This window comes from Rutilus rutilus, assembly GCF_951802725.1.
Source record: "Rutilus rutilus genome assembly, chromosome: 20".
Taxonomy (NCBI): Eukaryota; Metazoa; Chordata; class Actinopteri; order Cypriniformes; family Leuciscidae; genus Rutilus; species Rutilus rutilus.
In genome coordinates, this window is record NC_140225.1 from 19053514 (window position 1) to 19080648 (window position 27135).

The 27135-nt window shown below is 39.7% G+C and overlaps 2 protein-coding genes across 3 annotated transcripts in view; one reads left to right on the forward strand and one right to left on the reverse strand.

Annotated features, from left to right (window-relative positions):
- macrod2 (mono-ADP ribosylhydrolase 2) overlaps window positions 1-27135 on the forward strand; it is a 578061-nt gene that overhangs the window by 75132 nt on the left and 475794 nt on the right. The gene's annotated exons all lie outside the window — the stretch shown is intronic.
- Window positions 15427-26429, reverse strand: flrt3 (fibronectin leucine rich transmembrane 3). Its single transcript, XM_084391149.1, has 3 exons — window positions 26121-26429; window positions 19644-20370; window positions 15427-18604 (listed from the first exon to the last, which is right to left on the reverse strand). Exon 3 carries the CDS (start codon window positions 18574-18576, stop codon window positions 16627-16629), a length of 1950 nt encoding a protein of 649 aa, XP_084247275.1. The 5' UTR covers window positions 18577-18604; window positions 19644-20370; window positions 26121-26429; the 3' UTR covers window positions 15427-16626.

Here is a 27135-nt window from a genome sequence, read left to right on the forward strand (position 1 = left end):
GGCTAGGAGACACTTACACTCCTTCTGCGCTTTTGCTCATCTCTGGCAGCCTAATGGATCACGAAGCCCTTGAATATGGCACTGTGCGAACCTCCCCAGGAGACCTTTTGATGGAAAACATCCTTGTGAGGCCACAGTTGGCGCCTGGGCATCAGGAGCCTCACAGACGCCACAGATTTACCACCATCTTTTAACAAAACCTTTTAATGGAGTTATAGAGTGTGTTAGTGAAGGTGTTGGGTCTGATGTTTGAGCATTAACTGGTTTACCAGAAGATTTCTGAGTGTTTGAGGGAGTTGAAAGGTCTTCTGTTATTCTCTATGGTGATTTTTCTTTTTTTCTTTTTCGTAAACATTGTTTACTGTAAATACTGAATATTAATGACTATCTGTAACAATCCAGTGGATTCAGGGGGAAATAGAAAACTTTCTGAAATTAAGTCAGCACATTTGCCTCAACTTTTTTTATTTTATTTATTATTCTGGCAGTCCCACCGCTGGCTCTTTCCTTCAACAACTCTAACGTGCTTTAAACACATCAGGCACCTTGTCATCTCTCCCATCTGCGCACTTTGTTATTTCCTGCCCTCTGTTGCTGTTGTTGGCTCCATTGTCTGTTCCCAGCTCGCTACATCTGTTGTCATTCTCTCACCCCTAGCAAAGTGTGACCTCACACTCCTGTTTGTGTGGAACGAAGTGTTTTTAAAGAGTCCTCACGCTCCCATTGGCTGTCGCTGTCAGGTAACGCCCCACGGGCGCCTGTTTGTTGGAAGCCACTCATTCCCGAAGAGACTCTCCGGAGAGGCCTGAAAATGTCGACCAGTCAAGGTTGAATATGTTCTAGAATGGAGATGGTTCTGGCCTGCCAGCGGCAGTCGAATTGAGAATTTATGATAATTTTTTTGTGCTTTTTTTTTTTTTTTTAAACAAATGACTCCTTTTGATCGTTCTCATTTATGTCTGTGTAGTCTGTTCAGCTCCCTCAACGTACGTTATCTTGTTAAAAAAAAGCTAATGGGCACATTCTAATGAAACGCATCTGTTCTATTGGCTTCCTCACTGTTTGATCAATTCTAAAGCTGTTAATTAAAGTGATGGGAAATCTAGACGTCTTGCAAGCTCTGCTGCTGATTTCGACGCAATCGATTTCTGCCGCATTGATGAACGGATCGAGTGTCTTGTCAATCTGGCCATTGACACTGTGAACAACAATTGTATGCAACACTTTTTTTTTTTACTCAGGGCTGCACGCGCACGGATTAGAGGTCAGTGTCAGTCAGCTTCAAAGGAGAAAAGAGTGAGATGTAGCCTTTTCTCATCTGAAGTCTGTCGCTAGAGTTCACCTTCAGCCTGTTTAGTATGCCAAAGACATGTAGGTGAATGTGGAGCTGGTCAGCTCCTATTTTCTCAGCAGGTTGTACAGTCTGCCTCATGAAACCACAGCTGTAGCTGTAAAACTAAGGTGACTGCTTTAAAGATTTAATTTAATCACTCTGTGAACAATATGATCCATTTCTGTGAATTTATTTCAATTTGAGCCTACTTAAGATTAAAATTAAAAACACACAGCCGCACAGAATTAGATATTTTATTTATATTATGACTATAATATATTTATTAAACTATGACTGCTGTTTTGACGAGACATTCATCTGTGCGTGTGTGTGTATATACAAAAAAGTTGTATATATGCATATAGATGTATATATGAAAAAAATATATATATGAAAAAAAAAGGTGTGTTATAGTCTGTCTGTCTGTTTGTACGTGTATATCACACACGTACAGACAGACTATAACACACACACAAAGACATTACATCCTAAACAATGACCAGCATTATTTGTGAAATATAAAAGTGTTTTTGTGGAATACCGTTATTAACTGAAGACAATGACATGACTGTTACTTTGAATATTTTTTGTGAGTTTTTAAAAAAGTTTTTTGATTGGCTCATTAGTGAATTTTATCACCACAAATTGGACATCAATGGAAAAAGGTTTTCAAACTGAAAAAAAGTCACTAGAATTGGTGACTAGATTTTAAACAATTGTTGCAGATTTTATTCCTGTTGCATTTTAATCTGGAGCCGTGTAATCATTTTTAATCTGTCAAATACACTGTATTCAAAGCTATCCAAATGAAACGTGTCTCATGTTTATTTGACAGTGGAGAAATGCATGCGCGAGGTGCCTTCATAAATCCAAAAATCTCTTTCGTCTGTGCGGCTGCTGGACCCTGTTGGACACTCTGGCATTCCACCCTCATCAGTGTTCCCCCCTCCTCCTCTCACCTGCCATCGTCCTCTGTCATCGAAGGGATAATTAAGTCGATCCCCAGTTAGGGTCCAGAGGCCCCGCAGGACCGACCGTGTGCCAAAGCACGATGCCTGCTGACCTAGGAGACTTATTTCCCCACCTCCGGCCCCGATGATAGATGGATGACTCCGTCTTGAATGGAACTGCATATTTGCTCTTTTTGTGCGTTATCTAATAATGGATTGGCCATGCATATATGTGAGGAATTACTTATGCTTGGCTAAGTGAATTAGCCCAAAACCACGGCCATCTGGCTTATGAAAACGAGCAAGGAGGGAGGGAGAAGTGCATGAGTTAGAAACTAGATTTACATGATCAATTTGCATAGTTCTTTCTTTTTGTTTGGCACCAATGTCCACAACAAAAAGTTACTGACTACCCACACATAATCAGGCATAATTTCCATCTCCTTTTTTTTTTTAACGGGGACCTCTGGAGGTCTTGGCCTCCTTACAATGGCTAAACGAATTTGGTGCCTTATGCTCTCTTGCCTTTTTGACATAATTCGATTAGTGACCTGGTAAGCATTATTGTGAACGGACCTCTTCATACTGGTTCATAGGGCTTTGGTGGGACTGTCCGTGTCACGGTAGACACCACCCACCGCCCCCTCAGTTCCCCCACTGTTGTTGTGTCGCCACACATAGGAAAGGCATGATTAATGACCGAGTTCATGGAGACATTGTCAGCCTCTGGTGATGAGGACAAAATAGACACCCCGTCACGTTAACCTCTCGCTCCAGAAGCAGTCGGCTGGGTGGAGGGACACAAAGTATTGTGTCGAGATGCCTCACAGGAAACTGAAGTTTAGAGATGCCGCTTGCAGACAGGAAAAATATAAAATGGGTTTTATTAGAGATGGAAGATGTTTCCTTACAGGAACATGGAAGGGCAGGGACACAGGGTGAGGGCTTTGTCTTTTTAGGGTAAGAAAAAAATGTAGATGATCTATTGTTAGACTGACACCAGATTTGTAACACCGCTGATCTCTCCTTAGGCAGTTCAGGCAAACATTTATAGAACCTTACTCAAGTTTTAGATCACCTCATAGATCAAACCTGTGCCTTCAAATCCCGTTCCACACAAATCACGGTCGTTTCCATTTTCAACTGACGTTTTAGAGCTTCATCTTGTGAGCAGATATTTAATGTTTCATTACAACGCAGACGCCATTAATACAAAGCCAGTTTTCCTTCCTGCTAATAATAGTAGGGCTTATTAATTGAAAATGAAGAACGGGCCTGCCAGGCAACCCGGCAGAGTTTTCCAAAACTGAGGAGAGCAGAACTTCATCTTCGTTTGTGTTTAAATGAAACGTCGGGGAAATAATTAGCCAAAAAAAAAAAAAAAAACTGGGGGAAATTTTCATCCTAATCCCCAGACAGGATTTGTTTTGTTGTCATGTTCTCACTGGTTGAGAAAAGAGTGTGGGCAGCTGGGAAAAATGCTAATGTGAGCAGAACAGTAAGGAGATTTATTTATTTATTTTTAATAAGAAAATTTGAGAGGTATTTGCCTGTGCAGATCTTGCTGTTATATTGATAATATATATAAATATATATATATACACAGCGGGGGAAATAAGTATTGAACACGTCATCATTTTTCTCAGTAAATATATTTCCAAAGGTGCTATTGACATGCAATTTTCACCAGATGTTGGTAACAACCCAAGTAAGCCATACATACAAAGAAACAAACAAAAATAAGTTCAGAAATTAAGTTATGTGTAATAATGTGAAATGACACAGGGAAAAAGTATTGAACACATGAAGAAAGGGAGGCGCAAAAAGGCATGGAAAGCCAAGACAACTGCTGAAAACTTACAATAATTAAAAAGCAATCCACTTCTGATTATTCTTTTCACTCCTCTATCTGAAATCTTGCGAGGAGCACTGGTCGAGGCAAATTTATGGTGAAATTATTGTCTTTCCACTTCCGTATTATGGCCCCAAAAGTGCTCACTGGACCATTCAGAAGCTTAGAATGGCGCCTATAACCAATGCCATCATTATGTTTTGCAACAATTAGGTTGCAAAGGTCTTGAGACAGCTCTTCGCTTTTACCCATCATGAGATGTGTCTTGTGTGACACCTTGGCAATGAGACCTTTTTGTAGGCCATCATTTGGGACTGAACCAGCTGTTATTAATTTCCACTGACAGGGGGCTGGATTGCTTTTTAATTACTGTAAGTTTTCAGTAGTTGTCTTGGCTTTCCATGCCTTTTTGCGCCTCCCTTTCTTCATGTGTTCAATACTTTTTCCCTGTATCATTTCACATTATTACACATAACTTAATTTCTGAACTTATTTTTGTTTGTTTCTTTGTATGTATGGCTTACTTGGGTTGTTATCAACATCTGGTGAAAATTTCATGTCAATAGCACCTTTGGAAATATATTTACTGAGAAAAATGATGACGTGTTCAATACTTATTTCCCCCGCTGTGTGTGTGTGTATGTATGTATGTATGTATGTATATATATATATATATATATATATATATATATATATATATATATATATACATACATACATACATACATACATACATACACACACACACACACACACACACACACACACACACACACACACACACACACACACACACACACACACACACACACACACACACACACACACACACACACACACACACACACACACACACACACACACACACACACACACACACACACACACACACACACACATACACACACACATATATACATACATACACACATACATATATATACACATACATATATATACACATACATATATATACACATACATACACATATATATATATATATATATATATATTTTATATATATATATATATATATTTTATATTTTTTATATATATATATATGTATATGTGTATGTATATGTGTATATATATGTATGTATGTGTATATATATGTATATGTATGTATGTATGTGTGTATGTTATCAATATATTATTATAATTGTACATTATAGAACACTTATACAACTCATACATAACATGACACATGCATGAAGGCTGTCTTAGATCCCAGTGTCCCTAGAGAGAAATACCCTTCAGGAAAAAGAAGGAATTTCTTTTGTGCAGGATGAGAGCGAGTTGTAGACTGAATGCTTTGCCACTTCCTGTCGTTCCATAATCCTGTTCTTATCAGCACAGCTGTCAGCCCCTAAATGAAGTTGGGCTCCTTAACTCATTTACAACTGTGACACTCAAAACCTTCACTACTTCCTCTCACTGCATGTCACACACTGACAGCATTTTCATATGGTCACACCTCATCCTATATTTTTATGTTTTATTTTAGAATTGGAACAAAACTCTTTTGTGAATTTGTATTTGTATTTGTATTTTTTTTTTATAGATTAGAGAGATCAGATTGAGTTTCAAGAGTCATTTATTCTTGGTTTTACTTGCAGCTGGTGAAGGCACAATGAAAAGACATTGTCTTGGAGATGCACAATATATTTGTAACGCTGATTATTGGTCGATATTGTATAATTTTTATATTGTGTATTTTTTTTAAATGTATCTGTATCCGTTAATATTGGATAATTAATTGTGCATGCTAATTTTCCTTATTTTTACACTTCGATTGCCTTTGCCATCATCTAATGCTCACGTAAATTTTATCTTACTAAATAATAACTGTATATATTGTAAACACTGTTAAATGTAGTCTTTAGCAAGTCTCAAAAATGAAAATCCACTTATTCTACTTTTTCTACTGTACATTATAATGTTGTGTTGTTGAAATTCATTTGGGGTATTTAAAGTATTTTATTTTTTAATGTTTAGTCTGCTAAGTAATAAGGACATTTTATTTTGTGTATTATCAGCAACAATACGATAACTATAATCAGTTCAGTGTATCATCCTGAACTTTAATTTTGGTGCATCCCTAATGTTGTCTATTTACTCTCTCTTTGACACCCATTTAGCTATATCACATTTATGCAGGAAGCACTAGAATACACCCTTGCTTGTGTGATTTGTCTGCATTGATTGATATTTGAAATATAGTTCTAACAGTGCAAGTTGGCAATGGAAAGATTTGTGTCTACAAACAGAGGCCTTTGTCTTTTTACTTCAGCAGTATTTTGACCTCATTTTTAATGCGTCCAGAATCTCAGCAGGTCCATCCTTTTATCTCACCACCTGTTCTAGTACTGTCCAAGAACTTTTGTTCATGTGAGAGAGAGTGTGTGATTGCGGGGAGGGTTAATGCCATAGATTGAAATGGCCTTGTTGTCATTAAAGTGTCTATTCAGAGATTACCAGTCCTTGTTGTATTAAATCACAAATCATTTTGCTTTTATCATGATTGGTATCTTTACGGCTCAATGTTCAGTGTGCGTTTCATTCTACTCATACTGCGATCTGTTCTTGGTCTTCATTGAGGGTCGGAGAAAGTGTTTGACTGTCGACATCAAAGAGTCAAATTGCACGCCATCAGTTTTGTCCATGGCCAAATGATCCCAAAGAGATTTGTAATGGAGTTCTTTTTTTTCCAGCTAGCGGCGTCTCATTTCCTGTCATCTCCTCATGTTCATTTGACAGTGGCCTTCTGAGCGAGTGTATATGCGTGTGTGTTAAAGAATGGGTGGACAGACCACAAGAATGCCACGGTAAACAGTCATCTGTCACTTTAAGCCATGTGTGTGTGTCCATTTAGGGACTGTCCTGGTTCTCTGAGGCTTGTCATCTGGGATAGGCAGTCATAGGAAGGTCTTTAGCAGCTGAGAGACGTGGATTAGACCAGCTTATTTCCTTAAACTCTTCTAGTGGATCATTGGATTCCAGTAGCTTTGCTAGATTTTTTTATTTTATTTGAGAAACTGAAACTGAAATTTCTGCAGTATTACTTTGCTAACGCACAGATTAACCTCGTTCTCGTAATATTTAAGAATCGCTTGGTGGGAAATAATTAGTTTGTTGTTTGGTGTGATACAATAGTACTTAAACCTTTCTGCAGTTTAGTGACATACAGTAGCATCTGCTCGACCAGACAATGCTCATGGGAAAAATTCCAGCATTTATAAGTGGCGACATCAAACCTAAAGTGCATTAGCATGCAATCAGGCATGTACAGTGTGATATACAATTTATAGATGGATACATAAACTACTATTCAAAAGTTTAAGTTAATAAACTTAAATTAATACTTTTATAAAGCAAGGAGGCGTTCAACTGATCACACGGAATCTCATCAAAAGTAAAATAACTGTACAAATTATTCACAATTTAAATGTTTTATGACATTTTATTCATGCATTAGGCCTATATAAAAAAAATATGAAAATTCAATATTTATTTTTATGACAAATTTTGTCTGAGTGCATTTATTATTTCAATAAATTTTCTCTCATTAACACTATTGAATAGATGGATGTATGGATGCATTTGGCTCAAAATTATGCCAAAAAGCTCATCTCTGCGAGTATCCTCATTGCTTATGTCTTAAGTGAACGTAAACAATTGAGAAAGAAAACGGATGTGTGTCATTATATTAGATCTGTGCGTTAAGTCTTAAAGTGACAACAGCATAATAAACCTGCTGCTGTCTGTGTCATTAATGTTAATCAAACAACAAAAGACAAAGTAAAATAAAAAAAAAGATTAATTATATTTAATTTATAGTTAAGACTATGCAGTGTTATTTTAAATTTGACAGGGCTTTGTTTTTCAGATAAATCTAACAGTATTCAGGTAGAGAAACTGTTTATTTCATTTGTATCTTTGCTCTATTGTATTTATCTATGCGTGTAATTTGTTTATTTTCTGTGCGGACACACTCAAATCACCCCAGTCATTCTAGAATGATTAATTCTTTCCAAATAGAGCTATTCAAGTCATTTTGTAAAATTGTTTTCATAACGCAGTATATATCGCAGAAAAACAAAATATCAAAATGTCAGTGTTTTCCAATATTATGCAGCCCTAATGCTGTAACTCTTCACCCTGACCTTTAGCAAACTCCTCAGAGCTAATGCAGTACACAACCACCCTTCTCTCCTCACCTAGCGCACGGGCAGTGATACAGAGACCTTGAGGCGTTGATGTGACACCGCCGATGTTCAGATGAATGGTGACAGCCAGTATTTAGAGCCTGCTGACACCACTGATTGTCCAGGAGTCGTAGTTGAGGCAGCCAGACCTACTTCCAGATTGCCCCAAAGAGAGACGCAGAGGCCTTGGGGGGAGACAGGCCTGTGTTGTGGTTAAGTATAGGTGTATTGATGCGGACTGAAGTGTTGTGTAAGAAGGGCCGTAGGGAGGTGGTGTTAGTCTCACGGTTCCTGCAGAAGGTCAGACTGTCACAGGCCGCATGGCATCTTTTCTTTCAGCTCTACATTTCCCTCGGAAATTTTTATTTTTTTTGGACAGAAATGGATTAAAGAGGTTCATATGATATAAGTGGTCATGCATGAAAAGGCTGTTTCTTTTTAAGTGTTCAGTTTTATGATGAACAATGACTTTCCTGATCCTGAATTTTGTTCAGAACTTCTTGAGTGGAATGACTCAGTACATTGAGTCAGAACTCAGGGGCGTCATACATCTTTTTTTGAGGGGGCACCATTGGCGTTCTTGACTCTTTTGGTGCCCTAGGCAAGAGAAGACATAAGCAGGCCGACACGGAATCTACGCCCGCAGAACGAAATCTGTTAGTCTGCAGAACGCAGATGAAATCTCGAAGACCAAATGACCTTTAGCAGGTCTTGTATATGATAGTTGTCTTAAAATCTACAGAGAACTCGTATTGATTAGTCCTTTTCAGAAAATCTCCCACTGGCAGTCGCTAGGCTGTCTGATGGTGTTTCACTTTTATCAGGCTGTAAATTTTAAGTGAATGCTCTGGTGTTATTTGCTGTAGTAAAAAGACTTTTCCATTTCCATACCAATTACACATTGACATTTAAACTAAACCTTATTGGTGTTGAAATAATCTGATTGCATCTTCCTCTTACGGTTATATCAGAAGGCTACACCAAATCAGCATACATAACACCAATGCACCAGTTGGCATTACAGCATGTCTTCACCATCTGTCAGTTGCGTATATATCTGGCGGGTCGCCTTACCGGCATGCAGATACGCCGTTGACATTTAAACCTTGGTCCTCACGCAAACGGGAATGCTAACCAGATCGAAGCTGGGCCCGACACGGTCCTCGGAGGGCTAAAGAACGAATGTACCACACAGGAACTTTTCGAGGGAATGCAATGATTATTCCCAACAAGAGCAGACATTCTGGACAAATACCCCGATGGGTCGATGCAGCAGCAGAGAATGTGCCGCACGAATCTGTCAAAGGGCACAGGAAGATATATCACCTTTTAAAAGATAATTTAAGCTAGTTAATGGATGACGTGAATTAATGTCTCTCATCTAGTAAAGTCAATTAAATGGACGTTCTCAAAACATATGATGCTCTCTACATCAAATTATCATACCCAGCACTCGCCTGCAGTAATAGGTCGTTGTCGCTTGTTATTGCATTAACAGATGCTGGCTGGAGGTAGGAATCCACATCACTGCAGTTGTAAGTCATTTTCCCTGTTCAATAATTCAACCTGCTCCACCGGCAAAGTGTCGCTGCTGTTGCCACCTTAACAGACGAGCCTTTGTTAACTTGTATTAATGTCAGATGATTTTAAGGGGAGATAGATGTATGGATGCTGTGTGCTGTCGAGCAAAAAATTGGATTCATTTAGATGATGGGAGATTGTAGTTGTTGCAGCCTTAGAGTTTCAGGTCGTTGGTCATAATGAGGAGAAATACTAAGTCTTGTTTGAGAACTTAAGGGGATGTAGGGAGGACTTTAGAAGATAGGGAAGAAAATGGATTGAGAGTCTGAGAGGTACATTAAGGGTGGGGAAAAATGATAGGTCCCATTTACACTCCACATTAAGATCTGTCTCAGGTGATCCGATCAGAAGTGGTTAGCTGAGACAGACACATTGCTTTTTGTATCTGGTAGTAATGTCTCAAATGCATCTCCTGTGTTCACTTGTTGCTGTATCTACTCAAGACAGCTTTGAAGGCCTTAAAATATGAGAAGCATGTAGGGCTGGTTGTCGATAGATGTTAGATGTCCATTAGGAAATATTAATTTAGCTTACAGACAAAACAAATTCTATCTCTACTAATTCTGTTACAAAACTGTGTTTCAAAATTTGAAAAATTAACACTTTTATTATGGAATTTTAATTAATTGGAAAAACTATATTTTTACCCAGTACTAAAGCAAAAGTATCTTTGGACTTTATCTTCTTTCTGGTTCTTTAAACATTTGCTTTGACTCCTTGTACTTGTTTCACCACATGACCGTGGTGACAGCAGAGCGCATGTGGCCGTGGCTACATGCCCAGACCGCAGCTGTCTCTTCAAGACATGCATAAGTTATGTTGTGGTTTCCATCTATATTGGAACTTACAAAAAAAGGGAATGTATCTGTTTTTAAAAACTGGTCTGTCCTCCTTTGGGTTGCAGTGCTTGTAATAAGAAGTGTATGAATGGATGTAAACACTGAAAGGTCACAGTGATCTGTGATGATTAATAGTGGCTCTTCAAACCTCAAGCCCATATAGACGGAAGTACAAGCAAGTTTTGCACGTTCTAAAAATATACATTAGTCTGTATCATATTGTGTTGATATGATTTATAAACATGCTTTGTTTGGAGTCCAGGCATGTGGGAGGCCACATCGGTGCCCTAAGCCTGACATTTTGACCTTAATTTCTCTTCTCTTTTTCTTTAAAGACACACAATGAGGGGTTTTAGCTTTGATGTGCATGACGTCTTGGACTGAATACAAGGTGCGGAAGAAGAGCAAAAGCAAATGGCTTATTAGGAGGAATTTTTTATATTTTATTTAGGAAAATTTTGCGCTGAGCTGAGGGAAAAGGTTTTGCAGTGAACGCGAGGCCAGGCAGAATGGGAGCAAACACATTACACACTCGGGAATAGATACGCTAGGAGTTGATGACTACATCTCCCTGCAAGGTGAAACAAAATGAGATCAGAATAAGATGGTGCTTTTAAAGTCAGCTCCCTTATGGCTCTTTTGGTAAATTAAACTCTAAAAATAATTGAATGACATGTGGCTTCTGCATTTGCCAGTAATTGCCTTTCTTGTCAAAAGCAACTCTCATTACCTTATTTTAGTTGCTCTTATAAACGTTTTATGATGAAAAAAGAGGGGTTGCATTATTTTTCACACAATTCATTGTTTTAAAGAGCCAGGGATCTGTCATTGTCCATGATAACAATGCATGACCTGATCTCTACTTTTCCTTTTCTTAAAAAATAGAGGTCAAAAGTCCAACAAGATGAAAAATGTCCATTACTTGCTTTACAATGCGGTCAAGAGTTGAAAAGATGAAAAATGTCTACCAATTGTAAAAAGGGGTGGTCAAAGGTCTAAAAAGATGAAAAATGTGTATCGTTTGCTTAAAAAAGGGCCAGATGTCCAAAAAGATGAAAAATGTTTACTAATTGCTTTTAAAAAAGGGGGTCAAACATCCAGATTGTCCACCAATTTTTCATCTTTGGCTTGTGACCCTTGTTTCACCTGCTTTTATCTGACCTCTGATCAGTCATCGCTTTCTTTGATCACAGCAAAAGAGATGACCGAGCAACATCCAGTTTCTTAGAGTATTTTTTTTAGAGCCTGATATTTTCAAGCTTCACATCATCATGTCAAAGTTTTTTTTTATTTTTTTTTAAAGATACTTTTGTCTTGTATCTCAAGTGAAGTACCCTATTCAAGGTAGAATTTCAAGTGTGCACCGGCCTCATGGACATCAGACCTGATCAATGGTTTTCCCAGGGCGAATGAGGTCATCTGTAAGCTCAGACAATGTGCTGACAAAGATGCCAGAGGTGAGGTCATTGTGTTAAAAGGGTCACCACAGGTCACCCCCAGTAGCAGCCGCTCAACTCGCCCTCCCCCAACACTTAAGGTTAGTGTTCTGAATAGATCATTTTAACTGGAGAATACAAATTGCTGTTTGCACTCTCATCCATCTGATTTGCTTTCACCATGCAGCACATGATATTAATATTTCAAGCCGTTTTGCTCGGAGCTCAAGCGGTAAAAAATTCTGATGGTGTTAGGAAACTGGAGATTGATTTACTGCATGCAGAACGTCCATAAAGGGGATGTGTATGCTCAAACACACTCGCACACCTGTGCGTTTTCATAATTAAAACTGCTTGGATCTCATTCCTGCTTGATACTGCTTTATACCTTCAGTTCTGGCTGACATCTTATCTCCAGAATGAATGATTTGTAAGTTACCGCAGCTGGTGTGAGTATTGAGTAAATGCAGAAGAGTATTACAAACTTGAATAGAGAATAGAAGATGGAGTAATCATTTTTTTCTGGGATTTAAGGGAGAGAGAAGAAATAATGCTAAATCTGTAATTCGGAGTCGATTGAATGCATTAGATTAGACATGCTGTAATACAATATTTTGGATATGGATTCAAGTTTAAATGTTCGCTTTTTTTTTATACCAAACACAGTTTACTTTCTGATGTCTGGATTTTACATTCTTTTCAGAGGTAAAATCAATTGTACAAATGCATCCTTGATCAGATAAGATTCATTTTAAATAAAACGGCTCATAAAGAAAAAGCCTTCAGATTTAAAAGGAAGTGAGTGAAACTTAAAAACCATCACTCAGCATTTGAAACATTGCTAATACTGTCAGTCAGGAAACCACATAAACAAATGACAAGGCAAGTTGTGGAACATCAACAACATTCACATACCCTTACAGTACCATATGCTCACAGAGAGTGTTTACTTTAATTTCTAGCTGATGCGGTATATTTAGTACACGAGCCTGTTGAAGTATACTTAAGGTTTGGATCAGACTTGCTGTTTTTAGAGGCTCCCCTGAACTGTAATTACATCTCAGGGCGTGTGCATTGATGTGTATTCATCTGTGTGCGTTCGCACACTCATGGCCCACATATATGTTGTGTTGATGCGTACACGTGCACATGCAAGCCACCTGTGAGATTCCTACTGTGATTTGAGCAATGCTGTCAACCTAATGCTATATAGTCATTAGATACATACATTTCCCTCTGTGGTCGCGAGGAGCATCAAAATCCAGCACAGCATCTCTCCAACGGCCTCATTTAGCTTCTGTTCTGTACTCACTGATATTTCCCACTTGGGCCAATCAGATAAGTCATATGTGGCTTAACCACACAAAAGAGCACTTGGAGCCCCAAGCAGATGCTGCACTAGTAAGAAGCCTCAGTAGGCTTTAGATCAGTGGTTTCCAAACTTTTTACAGTGGCATTCCCCAAGGCATCTAACATCCTTCTGCATACCCCCTCTCTTCTATTTAGACTGCAGCCACACCTTTTCCATTAAAGGACAGTATTTGCCCTCTTAAAAACTCACAAAGGGTGTTTTTGTATCCAAAGATAGTTTGAGTCTTAAATCTTGTCTATAGTCTGTGTCTATATTTGTTCTTCATGCTAGTAAGTGCTAAAACCCCATTTTAAAAGGTACTATGAACCAGTGCTTAACAGTGCTAAATGAATAATTGTCAGATCAAAGGCCCTTTCCCACCTACCTTGTTTGGTCCGGATTTTCTGACTTTTCAGTTTGATCCAAATCAAAATTACAGGTGTGAAACCTGCCCCGGACCACGGTCCGGACCAAAGAGACGAAATTTGGTTAGTCTCGGTCCGGATCAAACTGATCAAAGGTTTGGTTCGTTTCTAGTATGAAAGCATTTTCTGTATGGTTCCGACTTTCAGACCATTTACCGGAAGTTCCGGTGGTTCTCGCAGGATTGCTTGTAGTCTTCTCCTCCTTTCCTGCCGGCGACGATAAAATGTTCGCACAACGAAGACGAACATTTGGCGAATTTGAACTAGCCTTGAGTATAGTTGGTGCTGCAGGTAGTAATGCCATAATAATAACAGAATAGTGGCAACGATATGTGTCTGTTCATACATATTTGTCAAAGTTACCCGCCGAATTGACAACATGCTGACGTCAGACGCAGGTCCGTTTACAAACCAATCAATGTCAAGATGCAGCCCACATAGATGATGACAACAGGACGCAAGTATGTCATGTAAAGTTCTTTAGTGTGCTTGCATAATTGCAATGTGAAACCAAACCAAAACTTACCGAATGTATAAAATGTATCAAAACATGAACTTTGGTTCGTACCTTGGTGCGGACTTTCAGCTGTGAAAATGCCCTAAAAGGCACTGTGACCGACACTTGCCATACAACTTCAGTTTTCCAGGAACATACAATGACGTCACTAAACGGTGATGGCACAACTATAAGATCATCATTCATAGGTTTCTGCATGGCCCTAACATGTATGTAGCTACGTTGAGATCAAATATTATTCAGTTGATCAGTGATATTCTCTCACACCTTTTAAAGTCGTTGCCTTTTCCATTACATCAGTTTCTGATTCTGACTGATCTAACTCCCGTTGCTTGTGTCTCACGCTATCCTGTTTAGTATTGGTAGTTCCAGCTTCGGGATCTTTTGATCAAACTCCATCATCTTTACTCATGGATATGGAAAATGAAGATATGCTTGACTGTCTTTTTGACATTTTGGTGACATTAACTTATATTTATTAGAATAATTTGTCAGGTATATAGACTCTCTCTAAACTTAATGCTGCTCTCCAAACTTTATGCTTTACTGTGCACAAAACAATTAGCAGTAAGCTCCAACCAATGAGAGGGATTTTGAACTTAAGATAGCTGATTGGTCAAAAGCATATTTGCAGAGGGCCAACAGCAAAACATAACCTCCAAATACATCTGCATAAACCTGTGCTCGCTCTGTCTCTCACACGCACACACTGTCACCATGTAATGCACTTGTTAATGCCGCATCAATCAAAAACAAGTCAGCATTTTGTTTGCATACCCACTTTGTCATCTCATGTACCCCCTGGGGTACTCATACCCCAGTTTAGGCACTACTGCTTTAGATGAAGACTTTTGAGGACCGGAATGGTGTATGCAAAGTTTAGAGGGATTAAAAATAAATGGAAAGCATTCTTTTGGGGAAAAGGAGGCCATCAAGTTGGGGTTTTATCCACTTTTATTTTGCAATATGACCAATATCCTATCATATTCAAGTGTGTATGAAAAAAGTTAAGTCACTGATTTATTTTTTTGAAAAAGCTAAATACAATAAGCATTGGATCAAGGCACATACAAGACTGGCCAAAGGGCATTCAATGCACTTTGGTCTTCAGTTGTAAAGAACAATTTAACTGTGGCAACATAAAAGTGGCTTGAATTAGAAAACAAAAATACAAATAAGAATTATATGAACAAAAAAATAGTTGACACTTTATATTCCAAATAGAAAAGAGCCCAAATGTGTTTCTTGCCATACTTTTTCTGCCCACAATATATTCCTTTTGGAGGGCAACGTTTACATGACGTGGTTAACTGTACTGAGGGATATGGTAAATGCTGTTTCCCTTTGCCGAACAAGCGATATTTAGTTCTGTTCTTGTGTTTTAGCACATCTGCTTTGATTTAACTGCAAAGTAACCTCTCATTTGATCGGTGTGCTTCGTTTGCAAAGGATTTAGGACTCTGTGCTGTGTTGCTTCCTCTTCCAGGGCAGAGAGGAAGTAATAGATATCTGCCTCCTAAACGTTGGAGTGATGTAAAGCCTGGCAGCGTTTTGAAACAGGCAACCAGTATTCCTAAAGAAACCCAGAGGTTTCTGTGACACCGGAGTAAGTCTGTCCCCGTCCTCCTTAAAATTAACAAAACACTTGTGTCTTTATTTCCTTTGATCAACTATGCCCTATATTCCCGCAGCCTTGTTTTTTGTTGTATTTTTTTTTTTCACTGACAGCAACATAGCAATAGTTTTGACCTGTGCTTATACTACATGGTTTTCTAATATCTGATTGTTCAACACAGCAATGAAAACCCACTTTCACAGTTGACAAGTCATCATATCTCAGTAGAGCACAACGTTTTTTTAATTGGTCTAAAACCATAAGTAAAGGAAGTACAGTACAAATGACTACAAATATCTAAAATATAGAATTGCAGTTTGTGGCAGCATACACCGACGGTTCAGTGATGGCCTGCAATCGGAACCTTTTTCCTTTTAATAAATCGTCCTTAAATATAAATTATATGGCAAATGTACATAACAATGCTTTCTCAGTCTTTTCAATCCAGTGTTTTGCAAAAGACCAAGCAGCCTCCAAGTCTTTCATTAGCAATAAAATGTCTTTGTAATCCGCGCACACTATCATGAATGAGAGTAGTCTGAATCTGGTATTCCACTGTCTCTGTAGCTTCTGTTATTGATGCTGTTTTCGCTGTGTGGACTCTTGTAAAGACTTAAGCCATTGGGAGGAAAAATTGTGTGTATCACAAACTCCTCCTTTGAAACAGGCATGTGATTTATGGGAATCATTTGAAAAGAGGTTTCTCTAATCTCCAAGATGGAGTTGTCCTTCTTTGTTCCAGCTTCAGCATAATCGTCCTTCCGCCTGCGCCCTTTGTTGTATGTGCAGTTCCTGGAAAATAAGGAGCCGTTCCTATGGATGTACCAGCACACCAGGGCTAGCATGATGATGGCCAAAAGGGCCACTGCTCCTCCGATGATAGCAGCTAAAGGCAGATTGGAATTTTTATAAGGCTCTTTCTCCTGCTCTCTGTTCAAGGTTGTGGTGGGATTGTATGCTTTCAGGGAGCCAGTTTCTGTCTCTATGCAAACAGGTGTCTCGTCTGACAGGTAAATGTTACTAGTTTCCATGGGAACCATGCATATCCGATAAGAGGATTCGGGTTCCAGAGCTGTGAGCAGGTACTCTGTTCTCTCCCCTTGGACAATGGTCTCAGTTATGGATCCGAATGCAGGACTGTGACCCAGCTTTAGCCAACTGAGCCTCAGGGCTGTCATGGGCTGAGATACTCTCCAAGATATGTGCACTGTCTCAGCACTACTGGATTTAACACTTATTGTGATGATCTTACGACTGGACGGCGTTGTGCTACGATAGTTTCTTCCAAGGTCTGGACCCTTAACCACAGGTCTTTTAGTTACGTATGAGGGCCATTGGGGTCGAGAGGGTGGCAAAGTGTTTGAGACTGTGCTAGTTTCAAATGTGGGTGGAATCTCGGTGTCCGAGCAGCCAAACAGCTCTGTTGATAAGTCCTTGATGGCCATCCCTTTGACCTTATCGGGACCCTGGCACATGAAGCCACGCACATTGACCTTAGATGGAAGAGTGCGCAGCCAATCACGTACCCACTTCATCCTGCAGTTGCAGTGCCATGGGTTGTTGCGCAAGAGCAGCTGGGTAAGGTTATCCAGGTCGTCAAATACACCCATGGGCAGACTGCTCAAGTTGTTGCCTGACAGATCCAAGCGGTACAGCTGTCGCAGAAAAGCAAAGGCACCTGCTGGTACGTGATTGATGTGGTTGTCTTGAAGATTTAGCTTCTCCAGGCTTGTGCCAGGCAGGTTGGAGGGTGGGGATGTCAGGGAGTTTCGTACCAATGAGAGCTCGGTCAGATTGACTAAGTTCATCAAAGCCATCTCCCCAATGCCCCTGTTGTTCAATAGGTTGCCATCCAGAACTAGTCGCTTCAGGTTTATAAGATCCTGCAGGGATACCTCTGAGATGGATGAGATGCGGTTGTCATCGAAGCGAAGCTCCTCAATAGTCATTGGCAGACCGGAAGGTATGGTGCTGAGGTGGTTCCGGGACAGGAAAAGCAGCCTCAAATGGTTGCTGTCCCGGAACGCACCCTCTTCAATGCTGACGGCTGACACGGAATTGTCATCGAGGTGTAATTCCTCAATAATGGGAATCTGTGCCAGGGAGGCATGGGTGATAGTCCGTATATTGTTCTCCTGCAAATGAAGTTCCTTGACATTCAGCGGCAGGTTGGTGGGGAACTCATCAAGATTGTTGCAGTACAGATAGATCTTTTCAACATTGTTTAGCCGTTGTAGATCCGTAGGGATCCCTGCACTTTTGATGCGGTTGTTCTGGAGAAAAAGTACTGTAGCGTCCTCTGGGATGCCCGAAGGGATGGAAGTCAAATCCCGGTCATTGCAATATATGAAAGTCCCATCGCAACGGCACTGCGAGGGACAGGAGGCTGAGGTCACCAATGGATTGGCCAGGCCAAGCAAAAGCCCAGCTCTGATGAAGACGACGAAGAAGGACTTGTAATTGCTTGCCATTGCTAATGTCCTCTTTGTGGTTGTTGCCCTTGGAGGAAAAAAAAAAGAAGAGAAAAAGTCAAATCCATGCAGTTTGAAGAAAAGGCAATGTCCTGCTCTAATTGCTGTTTTATGTACAGTGCCTGCAGCGCCTCTTTCATTGTAAAGATTCAATTTAAGAAAAATAATACTATATTTCTGCTGTTGAATTAATGAAAAGAGGCTATTAACATTTCCAATGACATGAACAAATGAAAAAAACATGGTAGCGAAACATGCCTTGGGTGTTTATCTTGATTGAAATAATTTGTATCTAAAAAAAAAAACCCAAAGTACTGAAAAAAGAAAGAGGGATTAGAGGGGAAAAATAAGAGGAAAAGGAGAGGTTTAGAAGCAAGTCTAATTTAAGTGGAAGGATATTCCCAATCAGCTGTGCATGTAGATAACAAATCCTTAAACCTGCTAGCTTTCCTTGAATGAGATGCCTGTGTGTGAGAGGTTTTATCTTTTGCTGTGTGTAATGTAATCTCTGGCTCTTGTTGTTTTATACATTTCTGCTGTTAGCCAGTGCATTTCAAGACTGCATTTCATTGCTGAAAACTGGTGGTTGAACAAAGTCAGGCCTTGTTGATTAAACATTGTAAAATCATCTTGTCTGTTTTTATCCTCTTTTTTTTTTTTTTGTGTGCACGATTTTTGTTCCCTGTAGGACATTTCAGAGAATCATAGTTTGCAAAAGGTGTAAGGCTCGTAACTTGGAAGAAAATGAAAAGTGAACTATTTCAACCATTTTAATATAAGATAATATATAATTATATAATGTTTTTACATTGTTTATATATTATATATAAATATTATATGTTGTTTTGTTATATAATATTTATACATTATATATTACATATTTTATTTTTCTATATTTATATACTATATAATTGTATTATATTATTTCCATTGGCAATTAATGTGTGAACTTTTTTAATAATCTTTTTTGATTTATTACTTTCATTTCACATTTTCCTCATTACCTCTGTTTGTGCACATGTATTTTAGAAGAAAAGGCACAGCAAGAACATCCATATTTGTCATACCTGATTTAGAAATGCCAGTTAATCCTCTGCTGCCACCCCAAATCCAATGAGGCTTTAAACCTTCCTTTCTATTCTTTCCGGAGATGTTTGTCCGTCTTGTCAAAGGGGTCTCTTTGGTTATATCCTGACCAGGCTGGTATTTGCTGAACTGATCCTTGTTTGTACCGCTGACCTCCTTTCTTGTATTGCAGCGTCCACAGTTCATGCAATCAAAGGCTTTGCCATGGTAGATAAACCTATAAAGCAAGCAGCTCCACTTCCAGACAGACCTCAGGCAGGCTTTTCATGCGCAGGCATGCAATTTCAGTAATTTTTAATTACAAAAAAAGACTAAAACAAAAAAAAAAAGGAAATAAAAAAGAGAGCTGAATCCTTTTATTTTAAGTTGCGGTTCCTAATCAGACCCTTTTGTGTGTAACAGAGAGTCCTCTTTGAGAAGTGAACTGCTCCCGTCTCTCCCAAAGCAGACTGGTCATGGCCTTAAGACCTCTGTCCGTCTGCAGTACGCTGGGCTCAAATCCAGGGTGGTTCGGTTCTGAAGTCAGGCTCCAAAGTCAGCCCCGAATTCTGTAGTCGCACTCCCGGCAGGAGCATGAATAAAGTATCCAGCCTCGTGGCTCGAAAGCAGAATCTCCTGTGCTGCTGTAGCACTCTGGCTCCCTGGCTCTCGTTTCACAAACCTGTGCCTGACGTGCAGACACACACTCCCTCTCACATGCTGAACTTCCTACCAAGAAGGATAGAGAGAAAAGAAAATGTCAATAAGAGCAGATTCTTTGGTTATAGACAGCATGTGACATCTGAATACGTCATGACACCGGAAAAGGAACGTGGCCTCGTTGAGAATGAGTTATTGACTTTGTGTAATATGCTGTTAGGCAGCGTTTATTTAATTCTGAGATGATAGTGCCAAGGCTGAGATTGAGTCAGACGGCGATGCAGCCAGCTGCAATTGGCCACTGTCCTTCAAACAGAGCAGTTTCACATTGCCATCGACAATACATTGACGTAAACCTATAGCTTTCTAGCTTGTTTTCAAGGTTTAGACCTAACATAAAACGTACACCACAATGGATTGGATTTTTATGGATTGTTATGGCATGTATATCGCTTCACTGCATTTGAGACTTATCAGATTGAAGTGAGGGAAAAATAAGAGGAGTGTGTGGTTGAGATGAGAATTTGAAAGTCCCTTAAGCTTATTGGGTTTCTGTATATCAGGGGATTTTTTTGCCTCTGGGTAAATGACCACAGAGAAAAGCCCCTGGGCTGCAGTCCTTTGATAGTGGACACTGTTTGTGAAACCTGGATTAGTGGAGATATTGTGTGGATTTTTATAAAAACCTTTCTTTTTCCTCGCCTTAAGCCTGTGCTGCCAGGATAACCATGTGCGTTGTTCTGTGTGCCACTAACCCTAACATCCCCCCTCTAGTGTTCTCTATGGTGATGGCTGAAAAGAATTCCTTTGCATAAGAAAAGCGACCACGGTTTGCGCCGTGCTACAATGGCCAAAGACCGCTCCCTCCTGCCTGGCAACGTTCTCCACTGAGCTGTGCTTTCAAAGTGGCTGAAGACGCTCTGGAAGGAGAAGGTGAAGGGAAAAAGGTGAAGCATATTGCTGCTGAGGTGTCGAGCAGCCACCAAGTTTCCCTCGGGCTGCCCTGACAGCACCTGAACACAACGCCCTCGCACTGCTCAAAAATGTACATGTAAGATGAACAAGTTTTATGTCTCGCAGACTCATGAATACCCAAATGGGCTCTTCATGCAAGTCACCTCCGGTGGCCCTAAAGAGATGTCCGTGCTGCACCTTCCATACTGTAATTTCCCACGGTACACCTTTCCTGTAACATAGACTGACAATATACATTTCTCCAACTGACAGCCATCACCATGGTTTGTGCCCTTGCCTGAAACCCTTCTGCTGACCTGTTGGATGCTAACCTTTCTGTAAAACATGCTGGGGTATGTCAGGCAACTTTAAAACAGTTGTAGGGAGTGACAAGGAGAGATTAGGGAATTGAAGGCCCTGTTACTTGTTAACAGGTCTCACCAACAAGGTCTAATAGTACATCCCATCCTTCTGTTGAGCCTAAGTGCTTCATGTGCCTACTATTGTATTAGTAGATTAACAAGAGCTTTGAAACAGGAGCTGTGACTCTTCTTTAAGGGCAGGTGATATTTGATGGTGAGCTTTCAGTATGCTGCCAGAGACTAAGTTGCTTTCTTTTTGTTGAATGCTGAAACATTTGCTTCATGATTGTCAGATTTATTGAAGAGTAAAATAAGTACTTGCAGGAATGGTGAATAGTTGGTTAAAGATCGGCATGCAATTTTTCAACCGTTCTGAGGAAATGTTGTATTGATTTGGAGAATTATGTGTGTAAAGTAGCTTGCCATTTTTCTAAAAGTCTCACAAATGACAGACTGTGAAATTATGTTGAGATGGAATTGCTGTTTTTATGTACTGTACCCAATGTAAATCACTTCCTGGCACAGGAGCGGGCAAAAGGAAGTTGGCGAAACACAAGCTCCATTGGGGGTTTTTTCTGCCAAAATACTTCCCTGAAAATTGAAGGGTTCACTCACAGGTGGCTGTTTATTTCGTGATATTTCAGCTGAGATCTTACTCAGGAGAGATTGATAAAAAGCACAAGTGTTTTGGGAAATATATGTGGGCCAGTATTATGTTATGGTCGTAAAGGTCAAACAGAAAAGAAGGGAGGGCATCTACCTTATACGCTTCACCTAAGCTTGTCATGCCAGCTGTCTCAATGGGTCATGCAAACCTTGATCTAGCTGGATGATTGGCTGCATTATCATTTCTTTTCTTTTTTCCCCTGGCTTCTCAGATTTCACTGAAGTGGCAGTGGTCCATTGTTCATTTCAAGTTAAGCATAAGGGCCCCGGCCTTCGCTTTTCTGCTTTACTGAACTTCTTTCACTTAGAATTATTAGCTTTTTCACATTTGGTTAATTCTTCCAGCCCCTATCCCACCCACTGCTCATAGCCAGAGAAGAAAGGCCACTGAATGTGATGGGCACCTCTCACTATCGTTCTAATAGGCCACATTTTCCGTTAGAAGATCGTTCTAATGGCCAGGCCTGCTTCTGCTCCATTGCTCTGCTCGAAGTTATGTTCAATCGAGCATCCTGGTTAAAATGGTCACAACCTTTTGCTCGTTTAGTGTCTTGAGTTTAGAACACTAGGGTTGAGGCACTGAGAAATGCGTAAACAAAAGCAAAAAAGCAAAAAAATCAATAAAACCGTATTTAAATGTGATTATGCAACATTGAAGTGCAGATAAAAAAAATTTAGGGAAAATTGTTCAGGAATATTTAATAATTTTGCACATTATTTTACATTATTATAAAAATGCTTTGGATTATATGTGAATTTTTCTGCATTTTTAGAGAAATTAGGCTAAACCTTTAGATGGTAAACATTGTATTATGCATCATTTTTAAATTGAGAATTGATGTTTTCTATTAGTTTCCAAAAATGCTGTCACATTTGATCACTACCCATGCATGAACACAGGCATTTAGGCTGAAATTAAATTTGCACTACAGTCTTCATTGGTAGGTCCTGGGCTATGATTATGAAAAACAGCTCTCTTGTGTTCAATAGATAATAGATTCTAAACCCCAGGCAGGATTTGAACTAAATGCCTCTCTTTGTAATGTATCTTATGTCCATGAAGCCATATCATGCCTCTCTGAGCCTAGTGGGCTGAGAGATGAAACATTTCTGCCTACATATTTGGAATCGAGAAGAACGGTTTGGGCACGGCTTTAACGTTAATTTAAGAGCAGGCTATTGTGTTAGTGGCTCCCCTCTGTGTGTGGTTTTGGGGCAGATGATCCGCAGGTTTGTCCCTGGCTGGCGTTCAGGCAGTGAGAGTGGATTCTAGGGGAGACAGGGGGTCTTTTTCTTTTGTACTGCACTGAAAAGAGAGTGGTCTGTGGCAGCTGCACTGTTTTCCCCACTTGGGGGTGGTAAGTGCTTCTGTATCAGGCCTGTGCATGCAGATACACACAGACAGTTGGAGGCTGAACTGGCGCTTTAATTACCACATATGTACCCCCTGCCAGGGTACAGGGGGCAGCAGTTGCTGGACAAGGGCAAAAAGGGATGGGTTGATTTACTGCACACCGTTTTTGTTTCCACTCCAAAGGGGGTAAAAATTGTATCCGTAATAAAGCTAAAATTCAGTCCTAGTTTTCTGTTTGTTACATAATTTGTCCTCAAAAAAGTATATTTCCACTTAAGCATTACAAATAAGTCGTTTTTAAAAAATGTTTCAGAAAATGAACTTCTAGGCTTGTTTTTACAAGGTACATTTATAGAATGGCCTCACTGAGGTCAGAGGTTGGCTGCCGACATGAGGAGAATTCTACTAGATGATTTGTTTTTTTCGTCTGCACAAAAGGGTGACAGACTTTTTTCTGAAGGCCTGAAAGACATGACCATTTCATGTTGACTCTGAGTGAATGCCACGGACCACTGGGTTTAGCCTCCGGCATTCATGGCTTGAAACAAAGAGTGCTATCTGCCTGGCTGCTGCTAAACATACATTGGATGCTTATATTTTAGTATTAAAATCTAGAAAGTTGGTTCATTTGCATTGCTGTTTATTAGTATCTTAAGGGAGACTGGTATTTACGTCTTTTAAAGCTTGGAGGTGTGGTATTTGTGAATCACTGATACAAATTGTTTATGCAAGCGAAAAAGACTGCCACAGAGTGCTTTGACACGTCCAACAAAGAACAATGGGTTAGTTAATTTTATCACCCTCCTTACATAGTCAAAACAGACCATTTGTGGTTCTCTGCTATTATCGTGCTAAGAAACTAACCTTTCTGAATACACATTACTGCATAGTATATCTTATTAGTGCATTATCACAGATGAAGCTCAAAGCTATAGGGAAAACAACTTGCACCTAAAAGTAGGCATTTTAGGGATTCATAGTACATTTTCTTGCAAACTTGTCCAATGTGAATCGTCTACTATAGCCTAGTAGTCTTATAAACTGATTTAATCAGCTCTGACTGAAGGCTTTGGCTCTTATCGTCATCTCATAGTCCCTCTCTCTGTATCTGCACAAAACTATTATTTCAATCTTGACTTTTTCTGCCTAACAGATATGAAAGCTTATCTATCAGATAACTTGGAAGTCTACTTAAAAGAAGGGAAATTCGTTTGATGGGAAAATCTTGAAGCAGCTGACAGCCTCAGATCTCTTTACTGCGCCAGCACCACACACTCACTCTCTCACTGAAATGCACAGGGCGCAAATTTATTGCGCTCCAATCTCAGTCTTTTGAGTTTTCGTTAGTATTCCAAATTAGAACGCGACCCTCATAATCAACGAAGCTGTCTGCGCTGCAAGCGGCTTCTATAATGGGAGAGTTCTAGTTTTGCCGCGTCGCGCGCAGTGTAGGCTACTGGAGTGTCACGCGCCGCATCCCCGATTCGCCCATTCTTTATTCCAATCACTCTCACATCACGCTCTTAGAGCACAGGTTAGCCATTATTAATATATATTTTCTCATTTGTAATCGACGTATGTTCGTTTCATTAGCGATAAGCCTCTCACACAAGAACAGATTTGAGACGAAACGCGTGAAGTTTAAACGTTCCTGTTGACTGCAGCCGGTAAAAATACAATATGCATTGCGTTTTTTTTCTAAACGATGTTTTAAAGATCTTTATAGCAGGTTAACTGATATAGAGTGCTGATGGTGAGAATACAATGTAAGTTGTACGTCCTTAGTGCGTTTATTCGCGGCAGCGGAATGGAGACTTAAAGGGGTAGTTCACCCACAAATGAAAATGAAAATTCGTTTGTTTTCTCGCTTCCAAGTTGTTCCAAACCTATATGACTTAACAAAATCCTTTGTAAAATGTGATGTTAAACAGAATGACAGCCTCATTCACATTCATTATATGGAAAAAAGATGCATTGAAAGTGAATGGTGACTGAGCCTTTACATTTCTCTTTTACATGTCGTTTTGTGTTCAAGGTAAGAAAGTCATAGAGATTTGAAACAACATCAAGGTTATTAAATTATGCCAGTATTTTTTTTAAACTAACTATTGTTTTAAAATTGTTTTGGAGACGCACGTTGAATCCTAAATGCCAAATGGAGAGCTATAGCCTACTGCTGAATTTCATGACTACTGTACTTGTGATTTTAAATTGCTATTGCACCCCCCTCAAATCTTCAAGGGTCTGCCTGCAATTTAAATAAAAAACACAATAAAACCCATTTTTCCTCATTGCAAACAAATTACTAGATCTTAAAGTTTAGAAGTGAAGTCTACAGTGTGAAGGTTTGTGAGTGACTGCAGATGCAAATTTTCTCTATGCGTTTTGAAGGTATTTGATAACCTCAGGGTGATGAAAAACATAAGGGAAAGGGTTAAAACAGCCCAAAAATAAGGGGGAAACACATGACAAAATACACTTACCTGACAAAGCAATAATTCAAAAAGGAAAATCAAAAAGAATATCCTCAAAGAATAAAGTCAGTCCGTAGGATAAATCCAATACGATGGAAGATTTCAATCCCAAAAACGAGCCCAGTGTCAGAAAGGCTCAGTAGCAGCAATGGTGCGAATAGCTGGGTGTGTTTTTATTTCCACACACACTTGTTCACATACACACACACACACACACTCCTTTGGCTCAGAGAGAGAGAGAGAGAGACAAGATAGAGAAGTTGGCAGAGCTGGTCAGCTGCCTGGAGCTCACTACAAGTGTGAGGTTGCATCTGCCTCCAGCTCTGCTTCAACACAGCACTGATGTCATCTGGGGGCGGAGCTTGTCTCTCTCTCTCTCTCTCTCTCTCTCTCTCTCTCTCTCTCTCTCCCCCTCTCTCTCTCTCTCCCTCCTTCCAGCTTCCATTATGCTGTACTTACTGTGGACGCTAGGGGGAGCAGGAGAAAGAAAGATGAGTATTGAGCAGCCTTGAATAGGCAGCTTGAGTGGGCATTTCATGTGTTTGTGTTGAAGGCATTATTTAGATGAGCTTTCTGTGTGTGTGTCTAAGAATTAAGTAATGGAGTTTATATGTTAGAGATGCTGAGAAAAGGCAAAGCAATTGATCAGCCCTGGTATGCATTATTTAAATAGGAGCAAAGAGCTTTCTTTATTTTAGTTGTGCATGTGTGTGTGTGTGATAGAGAGTGTGCTGTTAGTGCCATCTAAGTTTCACAGCACATTATGATTTTTTAAGCTCTGAAGTCAGGCGTTATGTTCAGCCTCATTATGCTTATTAAGTATTAAAGTGGCTCCAAATGGTGAATTTGCTCCCTCATAAACCAGTTGCACACACTGTGTGTGTGTGTCATCATCTCCGAAGAGCTTTTGAAGACTTTGTACAGTCGGGTCTGTTCCTGACCTGAGCAGACCACTTTGGATGAGTGGTTATTGTGTTGTGCCTGAACTCTTTGCAAGCAGTTACGGTTCTTCTACCCTTATTGT

Coding starts and splice junctions, on each gene's coding strand:
- flrt3 (XM_084391149.1), bottom strand. CDS start 18,576: ATGGCAAGCAATTACAAGTCCTTCTTCGTCGTCTTCATCAGAGCTGGG.